This window comes from Osmerus eperlanus, chromosome 14 (genome assembly GCF_963692335.1).
Source record: "Osmerus eperlanus chromosome 14, fOsmEpe2.1, whole genome shotgun sequence".
NCBI classification, from domain to species: domain Eukaryota; kingdom Metazoa; phylum Chordata; class Actinopteri; order Osmeriformes; family Osmeridae; genus Osmerus; species Osmerus eperlanus.
Window position 1 is genome coordinate 16,912,704 of NC_085031.1, and position 14,552 is coordinate 16,927,255.

The 14,552-nt window shown below is 41.4% G+C and overlaps 1 protein-coding gene across 2 annotated transcripts; it reads right to left on the bottom strand.

The window, feature by feature from the left end:
• Nucleotides 1-7,670: 7,670 nt before the first annotated feature.
• On the bottom strand, nucleotides 7,671-13,772 carry LOC134034335 (polyunsaturated fatty acid lipoxygenase ALOX8-like). 2 transcript variants are annotated; one of them, XM_062478838.1, is made up of 15 exons: nucleotides 13,669-13,772; nucleotides 13,202-13,355; nucleotides 12,723-12,927; nucleotides 12,498-12,576; nucleotides 12,284-12,406; nucleotides 12,046-12,149; nucleotides 11,697-11,869; nucleotides 11,424-11,567; nucleotides 10,957-11,160; nucleotides 10,782-10,868; nucleotides 10,446-10,615; nucleotides 9,728-9,849; nucleotides 9,261-9,361; nucleotides 8,965-9,135; nucleotides 7,671-8,842 (listed from the first exon to the last, which is right to left on the bottom strand). In XM_062478838.1, the coding sequence occupies exons 2-15, from the start codon at nucleotides 13,343-13,345 to the stop codon at nucleotides 8,663-8,665; spliced, it is 2,007 nt and encodes a 668-aa protein (XP_062334822.1). In that variant the 5' UTR covers nucleotides 13,346-13,355; nucleotides 13,669-13,772; the 3' UTR covers nucleotides 7,671-8,662. The 2 variants fall into 2 exon arrangements, with proteins under 2 accessions (XP_062334822.1, XP_062334823.1); XM_062478839.1 differs by lacking the exon at nucleotides 12,046-12,149 and having other exon boundaries at nucleotides 12,284-12,420.
• Nucleotides 13,773-14,552: the final 780 nt, after the last annotated feature.

Consider the following 14,552-nt stretch of genomic DNA (forward strand, 5'->3'; position numbering starts at 1 on the left):
GAAGAGAGGGAGAAAGAGGGAGAGAAAGAGAGAATGGGGAGGGAGAGAGAAAGAGAGAGATGCAGGAAAGGAGGGGAAACTGGTTTGTGATTCTTCTGACCAACAGTTCTGCTGTTAGATGTGTGGAGGGAGATCGAGGGGTCTGTTTCTCAGAGAGACCCTGTGAACTGGATGGACAGAATATTTCTCTTCATCCTTTCTGCCCAACCGCGGAGTGGTGACAGCAGAACTGTCAAGCAGAAGATGAGGTGACGGAGGTCTGGTAGAGGAGAGGGAGAGAGAGAATGAGTGGAACCGAGAGAGAGGGGGAAAGGTGGATGTGCACACAGAACAGAGAGACACCAAGAAGAGATAGCCTCTCTTCTTTGTGTGTGTTTTGCCTCCCTCCCCGAGGGAGGGAGGCAAAACATGAAGGTTACCATTCATTTCTGGCTGTGAGTCAGAGAGAGGGAGGGAGGGAGGGAGGGAGGGAGAGGGAAGAGAGAGAGAGAGAGAGAGAGAGAGAGAGAGAGAGAGGGACTAGGGAGGGGGAGAGAGTGAGGGGGGAGAGGGTGAGGGACAGAGAAAGAGAGGGAAGGGAAGGGAGGGAGAGAGAGGGGGAGAGGGTGAGGGACAGAGAGAGAGAGGGGGGAGAGGGAGGGAGAGAGAGAGGGGGGAGAGGGAAGAGGGGGGAGAGGTGAGCGGGTAGACGGAGCCAGCTGGGTCACACTGACCCCGTGTCAAACTAGATCAAAGCCAAGCCAGCCCACTTCCTGTCCCCCACCCAGAACCTGCTGCACCCCTCGCTCAGCCCACCCAGGGCATGAAAGGACAGGCATGCCTCAGGCCACAAATTAATCAGTCCTGTAATGGTACCAAAAATAGTGCTCCACAGAAACATTAGTTGTCCTTGGACAGAACCCTCTTCTCATTGGAAAGAAGTATTTCGAGAGGCGAACAGCACCTCTCAGATCTGGTGTAGGCTGTAAGTAGCCTCCACTAGCGGACATGCACAATGGAAGATGCTGCTGGAGAGAGAGAGATCCGGATCAGAAACACTGTGCTGTTTGACTGGATGTGCCCAGACAGGGTCCACCCCCTCAAACACATCTGAGTCAGCGATACTGTGGATACCGTGTGTTTTTGTTGTTTGTATTGACCCTGCTCTCTCTTTCTATCCCCCCCTCTCCCTCTCTCTCTCCCCCGCTCCCTCTCTCTCTCCCCCTCTCTCTCTCCCCCTCTCTCTCTCCCCCTCTCCCTCTCTCTCTCCCCCTCTCCCTCTCTCTCTCCCCCTCTCCCTCTCTCTCTCCATCCCTGCAGGGGGGAAGAGGAACTCGTTCTCTGGCGTGTAAAGCAAAGTCATCAGCCCCAGACCCCCCTCTTGAGATGGAGGCCTGCTAGACCCCCAAACCTTAACCCCCTCCACCCTGCCACCATCCTGCTAGACCCCCAAACCTTAACCCCCTCCACCCTGCCACCATCCTGCTAGACCCCCAAACCTTAACCCCCTCCACCCTGCCTCCACCCTGCTAGACCCCTAAACCTTAACCCCCTCCACCCTGCCACCATCCTGCTAGACCCCCAAACCCTAACCCCCTCCACCCTGCCTCCACCCTGCTAGACCCCCAAACCTTAACCCCCTCCACCCTGCCTCCACCCTGCTAGACCCCTAAACCTTAACCCCCTCCACCCTGCCACCATCCTGCTAGACCCCCAAACCCTAACCCCCTCCACCCTGCCTCCACCCTGCTAGACCCCCAAACCCTAACCCCCCTCCACCCTGCCTCCACCCTGCTAGACCCCCAAACTTCCACACCCCCTCTACTTAGACCCCCAAACCCCTCCACCCTGCCTCCACCCCCTCCACCCTGCCTCCACCCCCTCCACCCTGCCTCCACCCCCAAACCACACCTCCTCCACCCCTTGCCACCCCTACACCCCCCCTTCACCCTCTGCAATCCCATAGTCCTCCAACTTCCTATCTCAGAGGAACCCTAGCCCCCTACTTCCTGTTCTCAGAGGACCCCCACCCCCCCTCCCCCCGCTTGAGTCTGGCCTTCCCCCAGTCTGGAACTGTAAAGAACTGAACAAGACAATCAATCACCCTCATCAAGACGCTCAGCAACACAGACTCCTCCTTCCTGGCTCCCCTCCTTTCCTCACTCGGTCGAGCGGAACAAAAGAAAATATACATTTTCTCGTGTTTTGGTTCGTTTGCTTAAAGTCACAATCAGCTTTATTGTAATCTAGAGGCACTGAACGCCTGTTTCAGCAGTCTGCCAAGCGCACACACACACACACCTTAACACCTGACCCTACCAAAACACACACACATTCACACAAACATCTGTTTCTAAGTTATTCTAAGTTATTTGTATCACTTCTATTCCCTTTGTACAGACCAATGTGTTCAGCCCTCTTATCATGACCACCCCCCTCCCCCCTTTTTCTTTCTCACTGGATTTGAGACCCCATGTTAGGGTTCTGACCCAACCTAACACTTCCTGTAAGACTGCACTATCATGGGGAAGACTGAGGGAACTTGTGTTGTCAAGGAAACGCCTCTCTCAAGACTCCATTTTGTTTTTTCGAAGACCAGTTGGTGCAAAAAAGGATCAACTTTTTTTTTCTATTTTTTATTTTATTTTACGGTTGAATTTCATTTGTATGCTTTTTTTGTATTTTTTTTTTATTTTCTTGGTGTATATTTTCAGTGATTGTTTTTTTTAAATATGATTATCATTTTTTATTTCATTTTTTATATATAGTCGTATATAAGAATAAGCTTTGGACACAGGAAAGCCATTTTTCTTGTTGAAGCGTCTTGCAGAAAAATTAAAATTAAGGCTTCTTTTGATAACTATTTGTAACAAATAGTAACTTCTCGAGTCTTGTTCAGATGTAAGATAATGCTCTCTCAAGTATGTGTACTTTTTAAAACTAACTGTCAAGATTCAAACTGTCACTTTTTCTTGGTATTTTTGCAGGCAATGTTGGAACACAGGCAGAACGTGCCTCTATTTTATTGTTCTGAAGCAGACAAATGAAGCAGATATATATATTTACCCCAGCACTTGGCAGTCTGTTTTCTTTAATTGCGATGGACCTTGTTTGTCTTCTCTCTCTGGTAGCTAATAGTGTGGTTCCCCCATGTAGTTGGTCTACTTTACCCATGCAAGCATCTGTGTAAACGTTTTATTGATTTTATGCTCTTTTGTTTGTGTTACTTGATGATGCATTGTTTTGTTTTCATTCCATTCTCATATTTTAGAGTCACTGTCATCTTGGAAGAGCACTTTGCTACCCAAGTGGTCATATTTGAAATGTTTCTCAATGTCGTTTTTTTGTTGTTGTTTTTTTGTTTTGTTTATTTTTTATGAAAAATAAAAAGGCATCATTGGCTTGTGCTTCCTCTGGTTGTATCTCTTTAAGGTTTAAAGCAGAGAGTGTTAGAGAACTGATCATGTGAAATGCAGAAAGTGCTACCGTTGATGCTACTCATAGACAAATAACCTTTTAGATCAAGCATGGAAGTACAAAACAAAAAATGGAATCAAGTTATATACTTCAACCTCAAGAATACACACATGTGTATATATACACACATATGCAGTATATATAAATGAGTGTATATATATTTATTTATTATTGATTTATACACGTACATATATGACTTTATTTGAGCCAAGCCAGCGAAAAAGCCTTTGAATTCTGCATATTATACGAAACACAGCCCTATATGGTTGTCAACATCAATGAGCATTGATAGTCAACATCGCCTCACATTGGCCCCCTCAAGGAACTGCAAGACAAGTTAAGTGTATTGGATGTTAATCTCAAGGGGGAGACTTCAAAAGGCTTCAGAAAGTGGACCAGCAATTAAAACGCAGGCAGCATGCTACGCCCAGGGCAAACTTCACCCGGTATTACAGCACAGTGAATAAATAGGGAAATCTACATTAGCTCTGAGCTTATATAGGGAGCTTTCTGAATGGAAAGGAGCGACATAGAAAGATGAGATGGGGGTCTTCTAAACATCGTCACTGCTCCCAGCTGGAGTGATCAGTTTAATAGCTAGCTATACATTTTTACTTGAGGTAATTGATTTTCGCAGTATAGAATTCAGTGTTACTTGATTTAAGTCCGTTTTTTTGTTGTGATTATTGCATGTTAGATTCTGGAACATGGCACTAAACAAATTATTCCAGATAGGGACACAGAAAGAGGCAAATTCGGGAACACAAGGTATCATGTTTTAGTATTTAATGTATTGTTCCTGAAGAGAACATATGGCAAAAGTACACACATCCTTCACTCAAGTAGAAGGACAGATACTGGTAAAGTTGAAGTACTGACTACACTTTTTCACTCAAGTTAAAGTAAAGAAGTGTGGGCTCTGACATATACATAAGTATAGCCACTACAAGTATAACCTGTTGTAGTGTCACGCTGCAACTGGACCTCACATCCTATTCATACATTAATACAAAAAGACAGTATAGACACGCAGCACATTAATTCAACAGGAATCCTTTTTGACGCAGACAATTTCGAAAATCTCCCTTATATATGCGTAAAAACAGTAACAACGGTGTAATAACAGCATAATAACAGTGTAATAAGAATCAGAATCAGAATGGGATTTATTCGCCATGAAAGTTTGCACAGACAAGGAATTTGCTTTGGCAGGAAGGTGCATACAATAAACATATAGGGACCTAAAATTTAAATATGTGGACTATCTATACTAAGGGTACATAAACTAGCAGTACTAAGTGGGATTAGAATAGAATTAAATATACAATAAAATATAATATAAATTGCCGTAAATTACAATATAAAAATACAAAAATACAAATATTACAAAAAATACAAATGTACAAGATACAATTTTGTAATTCAGTGCAAAAAGCAGTGTGTAAATAACAGTGTAGTAATAGTGTAAAAACAGTGTGTAAAAACAGTGTAGAAAGCACAATAACAGTGTAACAACTGTGTAATGACAGTGCAGGGATGGCAAAAGTACACACAGCCTTCGCTCAAGTATAAGTACAGATACTCATGTTTAAAAATACTTTTAGAATACGTTGAAGTACTGACTAATCTTTGTAAACTGAAAGAAGTATGGGCTCTGACATGGGCTATACAAGTAAAAAGTAGCCACTACAACGACCTGTTTTAGTGTCACGCTGGTAACTGGACCTCATATCATATTAACACATTAATAGAAAATGACACTATAGACGCGCAAAAGAATCTAACCCAAAATATTGGGACTGAAAAATTTTGAGCCCAAAAAAATGTTGCTGAAATAAAATTGATGAAAAAATTAGAGCCGAAAAATTGGAGTTGGAAAAATTAGAGCCAAAAAAAATTGATTGCAACATCCAGGATACCAATGATAGGTAAGGCAATCAGGCCTGAATGCAATCGAACCATCTCAGTTCTCCAGAAGGGTCTAACAGCAGACCTCTCTCCTCAGCCTCATTTAAATTTCAATATTAAGTACGCACGCAGCGCATTTGACAGGAATCCTTTTTGACGCTGAAAATTTCGAAAATCTCCTTTCTTCCTTGGTAGCTTGGTAGACTAGCCTACGTTTGTTGTGAGTGATAACCTGGAAATGAAAAAAGCAATGACAAGAAATAATATTGATCACGCCACCATATTTGGCCTACAGATTGGCCTACAGAAAGTAACGAGCTTGGTTTGAAAATGTAAGAAGTAAAAGGTTGTCAGAAAATTAAATAGTTAAGTAGCCTACTGATACCAGACAAATATACTTCAGTAGGCCTACAGTAACGAAGCTGAGTCAACTAAGTTTTCACTAAACCCGCTTACTGTAACACCCCCAAGGTCAATTAACAAATAACAGTAGGCTACAAACCATAAAAACGTAAATATGAATTTAAATGAATTTCCCACAGTCACTAATGTGTAAATGGGTGTGATGTTCTAGGCTACACAGTAGGCCCTACAGTTCAGCCATGGGCATTTTCAGTAATCGAAACCTTAGCTATTGTCAGTGGCGACTGGTCATTAGGGGTAGGTGGGGCTGTGCCACCTGTTGTCAACAGAAATAACTGCAACAAAATTATTCTTATTTATAGAAGATCACTTCCTATATTATCTATGAATATAGCGTCTTCCTAAATTGCATATCATTTGTGTTACGATTTTTTTTCATGTTCATTGGTCCCTGCCTTGCTGCTTCAGACTGACTTCTGCCGATTCGAGTTCGCAGTAGTAAGCGTGAATGTGGGGCTAGCCCCTCTCACAAGCAATGTACATTGTAAGTGTGAAAGTATTAATACGTCTTAATACGCATGCTCAATGTAGATCACACGTATTTGATGCCAAGTGGGGCCAGTAGCCCCATAGATATATATAAAGGGCTTTATATATATCTATGAGTAGCCCCACCACAGCGTCATTTTGTATTTCAGACCTGATTGGCTGTCTGTCTGTCTGGCGCCAACATTAGTCGGCAAGAAAGCGAGGAGGGTAGATTGTCTTAGCTAGCTTGTTAGCTTCACAAACGCTAGATAACTTGAGAAAATGAATAAAGTAGATTTCACACTCGAGCACCGGTTATATACCCTTATAAACCCCTTAATTTTGGAGGAGAAACTTGAAGTAAAGCGACTTGGTGGTGCCCATCAGCCACGGGATATTGTCATCACTCAAACTGCTGGTAAAAGTAACCGCAGGTTTAACGTTTTTGAAGAAAAAGTGGCTAACGGTTAGCATACCTTTCTCTTCAAGTGAGCCCTCAGCCTTGGTGAGTGAAAGCATATTTATCATCCTGCCTTTGTGGTGCTGGTCCGTCCATTGGTCAAATTTTTGTGCTGGATCGATAGATATAGATGGTGACGAGTGTCAGTGTGTCCATGCTTATCTATTAAGGTTGTTGTCATAGAATAGATCTGTATCCCTAAAAAGTTGTTTTTTCCGCTTTGTTGTGGCCTTCAGTTGTGTTGAGCTCATTGCTGTTCGCATATGGCCCTGTAGGCACATTGGTTCTGAGCTTGGTTGCATTCCTAATTTAGGTTTGTAAATGTGACAGTTGTAATTTTACATGTGTGTGGAAGAGAAGAGCAATTACACAAGAAGGTCTCTCTCTCTCCAGTATGTGTACTACAACACCTGGTAGAAGCAAGCCGCTCTGTCGTTAAAAGTGTTTTGTGGAGCCACGCTGTTTGTTGATGTGTTAAATAAACACATCAGTAGCAAGAGGGAGTTTTGTAGCGTTACTGGTAGGCTGTGTATCTTGTATTTTAAATAGAAAATCTTAAATGGTTTTTGCCCCACCAATGTTTTACATATAAAAACGCCACTGGCTATTGTGTACATCAGAAACTACTTATAGAATACACTGTTATATTGACCACATGGTTAAGCATTTTGAAGGCATTAATCTCTGACTAATATATATTGTTGATGGGCAGTCTATGTTTACTGTTTAATATTCCTAATAAAATTTGAAGACAGCTGCTTTCCAATCTGTTATCTGAATGGCGACATTGGCGTTAGTGGGGATACAGCGCCATCTTGTGGCTTTGCCAACTCCAACACTTTCAGAGCAAATCTTGCCAAAACGTATGAAAAAGAAAAACGTTTAATGTCACAATCTCTTTCACACAAATTGAGGACATTCAGATGACAGTAGAAGAAAAAATAAACCACAGGAAGATCTTTGAGCTCTTTATTAAGGAAGGCACTGTGGTATGTGGTGCCAGCATTGCAGATTTTATCCATCGCTTTTGGCTCATCTTTGGAAACAGTCTTAACATTCTCTAAACTAGGAAAACTGAGAAATAGAAAGGGGGGAATTCAATGAACATAATGATTCACAAGTATATATTCATATATACTTGAACTTGATAAAGTCGTATCAATCCCACAACTATGATAAAAAAAATTACATGCACACAAATTAATAGTTTGATAAACATAAGTGAAATCGTTTTATATTGAATTACAGCTCTTGTCTTCACCCAATCAAAACTGTCCACTAAACATTTATATTTGGTAGCGTGTATGCCAGTCAATTGTTGTTTACTATAACAGATCATTGAAATACCAACTGCATTGAAAATATAATAAGAAAATTAATTGCCAGCATTCCACCGTAACTCATAAGTGTGCATACCTCTTACGGGTGGGGGCAAAAATGGATTTGCATTTGAATTGCGATTCAGTCTTTGTGTGTGTGATGCGATTTATGTGTGTGATGATTCACACTAATGATGATTCATTTAAAAAATAAAATAACAATAAGTTTACTAAACTGCAGGAAAAACAATACATTTCAAGGTTTTGATGCATTGGGATTTTTTTCTTCACCACTTAACTGCCTATCACAGTCAAATAGAAAAAAGTAACACTAAACAGCAAACTGTAATCAAATGTAAGCATATATTGAATAGAAATTTGATTAAAAATCGTGAATCGAAAAAATCGTGAATCGATTTTTAATCAAATCGTGACCCCAAGAATCGATTCGAATCGGGAGGCACCAAAAGATTCCCACCCCTAATACCTCTCTCTCTCCCTGTCACACTTCACATAAAAACTATCAAATAAAGCATGAAAAAGCCAAATAATATATCTTAAAGAAAATTGCCCCATGAACTCAGTCTTTAGAGGTTCCTACTAAAGGTACGTTGAATTTATAGGGGTTTTAGATGGCCACACTGTTCTCTATTTCCTCCGGAGCGAGGTACAAGTACAGCAAAGGACGGCCCACATTCCTGGTTTCGATGTCTTCGCCATAAGCCTGCAAGTCCTCCTGCAGCTTCTCGATTAGCTTTAGAGGCGTTGCTTCAACAAACCTCTCATTTGGAAAGGATCCTAGGGCCCTCTGTGTGAGGAGACAAGGGATTGTGGTAGCAGATTTATAGAGATGTTTTCTGATAAAAATCAGTTACAAAACATTTTTTATTGTATTTTCTGGACAGCTCACTGTTGTCATCCCGTACTCACAAAGTCAGGGGATTGGCTGCTCAGCAGGTTAACAGTGATCAAGCCGTACGCGGTCACGTCAATGTCGGGGAAAGTTTCCCACATGGTTTCCTCAGTACACTGCCCCTTAGTGGTTGGAGGACCTTTTTGCAACGATGTGGGGCAGTTGGGCATCCAGCCGACAAAATCATGCTAGACAAAACAAAACAAGAAATGACAAACGATAGAAAATACAAAAAAACACACAAAAAAGGATGGTATAAGAAGACTGCTGATAGTTGATATGCCTCTCGGCTCGATGGGAGATTATCCCTAACCTGCCCGTTATTGACAGCGGCGTGTTGGACTGAGGCGGTGAAGATCACCATGGTGAGGAACTTAACCAGTTCTGGGACGGTGCCAAATGACTTAGGGACACCTGAAGGAAATAATTATTTCATAAATGAGCTGATCCAAAGCACTGCAATAAAGACAGCTATAAAGCTCAGTTGAGATGCATCATTTTTTTCAACCACCTTGGAGGTAACCTGGAACACGCACATTTGAGAGAGAGAGAAGAGAGAGATACTGTAAAAAATAAATTAAAAAATAACGGCTGTATCCTCAATAAATAAAAAGCTGTCCCTCCAACTTTTTAAAACAAACCTACACTCCTGATTGGATGGTATACGCAGTAATGCTTTACTAAAAGCATTGCCATGTTTTAAAGAAGGAGTTGGACAGTAGAGGGGCCGCACCTGTTTCCTGCTTCTTCAAGAAGCCATGAGCGAAGATCTCTCCTCACCTGTTTCCTGCTTCTCCAGGAAGCCATGGGTGAAGATCTCTCCAATCCACTTCTGCAGCTCACTGTCGTCCTCCACATGAGAGTCAGAGTCGTAGTAGAATTTCACCATACCCTCGACATAGCTGTGCAGTAAAAAATATATTTTGTTATTTTTACTGACACTAATTTCACTTCCTTAGGAATGTCATAGAATTATTTATTTCAAGGCATGCAACGTTAACATATATTTCTCTAGTTGTGTACGTACAAGCCCCAACAGTACATTTGATATAGTATCTCTACAGCGTCATGTACACAATGTAGCTTAAGTGGTTCAGAATGCACCTCTCATCTGCTGTTTGTAAACGTTAACACTGTGAGTTGTACCTGTGGATCATATCCCACAGCAACATACACACCTGTGGATCACATCCCACAGCAACATACACACCTGTGGATCACATCCCACAGCAACATACACACCTGTGGATCACATCCCACAGCAACATACACACCTGTGGATCACATCCCACAGCAACATACACACCTGTGGATCACATCCCACAGCAACATACACACCTGTGGATCATACCCCACAGCAACATACACACCTGTGGATCACATCCCACAGCAACATACACACCTGTGGATCACATCCCACAGCAACATATACACCTGTGGATCACATCCCACAGCAACATACACACCTGTGGATCACATCCCACAGCATCATACACACCTGTGGATTATATTCCACAGTTTTTCCCCGTTGTCTCTGTAGTAGAAGTTGGGGATGGATTCCAGACCTCGTGCAGCGATGTCCTCCGGCAGACAGAGGGAGCTGTAGGTGAGGGCAGCAGCTGCTTTCTTCAGAAACATGTTCAGCCCTTTCCCTCCTATAGCAGCGTTCTGCAAATGTAAGAGTTTAAAATTGTTAAAGGTGAATTCTTGAAACACTGGATGCAGACTGATTCTATCTACTAGGACTTTTTCTGGCCCACGTTGATGCAAACTATGAATGTTGAATGGACAGTTGCCTTCATGCAGAATACCAATCTGCACCCTCTAACTTCACCTTAGAAATGATTCCATCGTCTGATATCAGATCATTTCGAGCCTGGATGTTGATCTGAAAAGTGTAGCGGGAGTGAGGTATCAGGAGCTGAGAGGAAAGAGAGACAGCAACTCATGAGAAATGAATAACAAACATAACATCCTTTGATGGGTTTCAAGATACTACTGCTGTTTACCTTGTAGAGGGGGTGAATCGGCGGCAGGTTACGCAGGGTTGCCATGGCGAAAACTTCAGACAGAAGGTGGGTACGCAGCAGGTGGGTGGTTAGCTCATGCTCTACGAAATCGGCGCTCCTCACAAAGATCTTGGCCATCAGCCAGTCGTACTTCGAGTCGGTGGGGAAGAAGATGGGGTTGTCCTCTCCTGGCTTCTGCTTTAACTGTTGAGAGGAGAGACAAGAGGTCAGGCAGAAACTGTGGAGAGGAGAGACAAGAGGGGGAAGCCATATTGTGTTACAAGGAGTGGGGAGATGTTGTGGAGGTAGGACACTGTTAAAATATGAAGCTGATCTCCACAGAATACAACAATTTGATGATGATAGAATCCCGACATGGAAAACGATCAGTCCAGGATGCCATTTCACTATGTGTGATCACTCCTATGCCTGCTGTTTTCCATGTAGGAGTTAAAAGTCAGAGTTACCTGTATAGCGATGGGCATCAGTTTGTCGTCTGCAGTTTTGTAGAGCAAGACAAGAGGAGCAGCCATGTACTGCTGTTTGTTGTTGATCATGTTAGCGGGAATTCCATTCAAGCGAGCATAGTCCGCAAGATAGATATTACCATTCTGTGGTAAAGACAAAATGTGCCATGAAGGATATTGGTTGCCCCAGTAAGACTTTTCTCTGAAGCGACAATGTCCATCATGGAAACAGTTTTTGTGTACAGCCAATTAAACATGAAAGTTGTCACGCACCTGAATCTCCTCTGTGAGGGTAAGTTGTCCCTGAAAAGAAGCTTTGACCATGTCGTCAGTGACGGGGAAGTTGTCCGGCAGCTTGCTGCACCGTTGGATCAGCATTGGGTTGATTCCGTTCAGGAACTGGTAGCCAAAAAACTCATCTTCCTCCCAGTGTTCTTTGACGTATTCTTAAATTGAGGAGATTACAGTAATGTGAAAACTCATATTCAGAAATACAAAGTTGACCCCTCCCTGCTTGGGGGGGGGGGGGGGGGGGGTTGTGCAGTAGACCTCCCTGAAATGACTTTGCAGGTTGGGATGTCTGGATATTTACACGATCAGTGTAAGTAAGATCAATACTTACTAAAGATATCACTTCCTTCTCCCTTATGAATTGACTCGTATTCTAGCATGCCTGACCATGGTACACTTTTACAGAGAAATCCATTCAGTCCAAGCCTGACTAAACTATGGACAGAAAAGAACATTAAGTTATACAAGACGGATTATTAATATTGTAAATAGGTTTTATTATTATTTTATATCAAAATGTCTGTTCTTTGCGTGGTTGTATATTGGACACATCTTGTATTAAAGCTTACGAAAACCCAGCAGTGAATCCGAAGTGGCTTTTCTTGATGAAGGAGAACCGAACTGCTCTCGGAAGGTCAAGTGGACAGTCTGCTTCAACACACTCAGGAACACCGTCCGCGTACACTTTCCATCTAACGGAAAATATCTTAATGTAAAGTGTTGCTATGTAGTTACGTGGTAGTGAAAGTAACCTTAATGTAAAGTGTTGCTAAATCTTCTCACTTGAAATACCCCTGTCGTTTCTCAAGTTCCTTTTCTCTCTCCACCCGACCCTCTGGAATGTCCGTAAACACGAGTTTAGCTTTAAAAAACAAAACAAAAAAAGATCATTTGTGTATTAATGTAAAATGTACTCTCAATGTTATAAAATGAATCATTAATGAAACACTGTAGAATGAATGTATGGATCAAAAACTATGATATTTGTTATCGAATTCCAACTCTGACCAGTAGCGTCTCTGATGGCGAGCGGTTCTTCAGTGGACAACCAGTTGTAGCAGGGGAAGAGCACTTCCTCGTTCTCTGGTGTTGTCACTGTGACCTTGGAGCAAAACCAATCCTTATCTTGCCTCAAAATTAACTTCTTTGCATTCAGCCTAATCAGATACAGCTGTCCCAGGTCTTTCTGACTCTTTATTTCAATGTTGCGAACCTGAAGAGCAAATTAAAAACGAAACAAGAGCACATTACTCACGATGAGTCGTCTCGTCTACAGTGAACAGGCAGAGCTGAGCAGTTCTGGAGATCTGCTCAGGACACTAAATCCACTCAACGCCAAAAAGTAGCAGGCGGCTTTAGATACATTATCTGGCAACTCCATATTACTGCCAATGGATTTATAATGGGATGTCATAAAAAAGTGAACTGTGTAGGTGTCCCAATGCTTCTGTCTATATAGTGTAGACCAGGTACAAACTCTGACTCACAGATCCTCGCTTCAGCATCAATAGTTTGTTGATGTGGACAACAGGACTGCTTCCCTTCGTGCCAACGAGCTGCAAACAGACTGAGTTTCTTGTGCCGGCAGACAACACGTTCCCCGTGAACACTTTCGTCTTGTAGATAAACATGGTGTTGTTCCTAAGTTTATAAAAAAAATATATCAAAGGTTACTTTCAATTGTATCACTACATACACATTTATGTATCTATCTAACCATCTCTCTATATACATATAATTTATTATATATAAATACATAAAATCAAATGTAATTTGTATAGCCCTTTTTACAAACTCTGTAACAGAGGTTCAAAAACAACCATAGAACTGCCCTTAAACCAACATAAGGGTATAAATATAAATAAATATATTTTTAGTACTGTGTTTACAGTGGCAAGGTCAAGTACGACAGTCCTCCTTTAACAGTCTTACAACTAAACATACAGTGTCTAACCTTTGAGATGTGACGAATGAGAAATGAGGCTGTGGATTCTGTTTTCTCCCTGTGATCTACAAGAGCTGTTTTATACCCCAAACAGAGCAGGGTATCGTGGTCTGACAGCATGTCTACAAGTGGGTTTGGCTGATACAAGGAGAGAGATAAGCTCTGCTCCGCTAGAGGAATCATCTGCCAATGAAATGTAAACCCTGAAAGATGAGAATAGCAACAACAACAAAATAGCATTCATAATTTATATATATATGTATGTATCAACAAAAAAACATATTTATTTTAAAATGATATAGACAGAAAAAATATACATTATAAAAAATAATATTAACAAATAAATGCTACAAAGCGTCAGTATAGGGGATGGCACTGCCAAAACAGAAAAAATAATTGAACAACCCAGGGTATTCACAGTAAAGAAAAATATAAGTAACGTATTTAAGTATATGTAAACATAGAGATAACTGTTTTGATAACCTTTTGGTTCGTCAAAATGTTAAGGAGTTTCACATATTGCGCAACATCCTTCAGGACAACAACTTATTTATGATTACCTGTAGGGTTTTTTTTGTTGCTAAATTTACATTTATGAATGAAGAACTTTGTCAACAACATCCTTCAAAAGTGTGAGAGAGCAAAACAAATATATACGATAACTCAAATTTTTTGAAGATATGATTAGATACTGATACTAACTTAGAATTTATAGTTATAATACTATCTGCAAGATTTTACATACATAAACAGAAATACTCTCATAATACAAATATTATTCATTTTGTATCTGACCTAACATTACTATTACAGTCATACGTAAATATGTGAAAGACCTATATGACAGCTTCTTTTCTGTAACTCCTTTAACTTTATAATAACCTTTTTTTTAT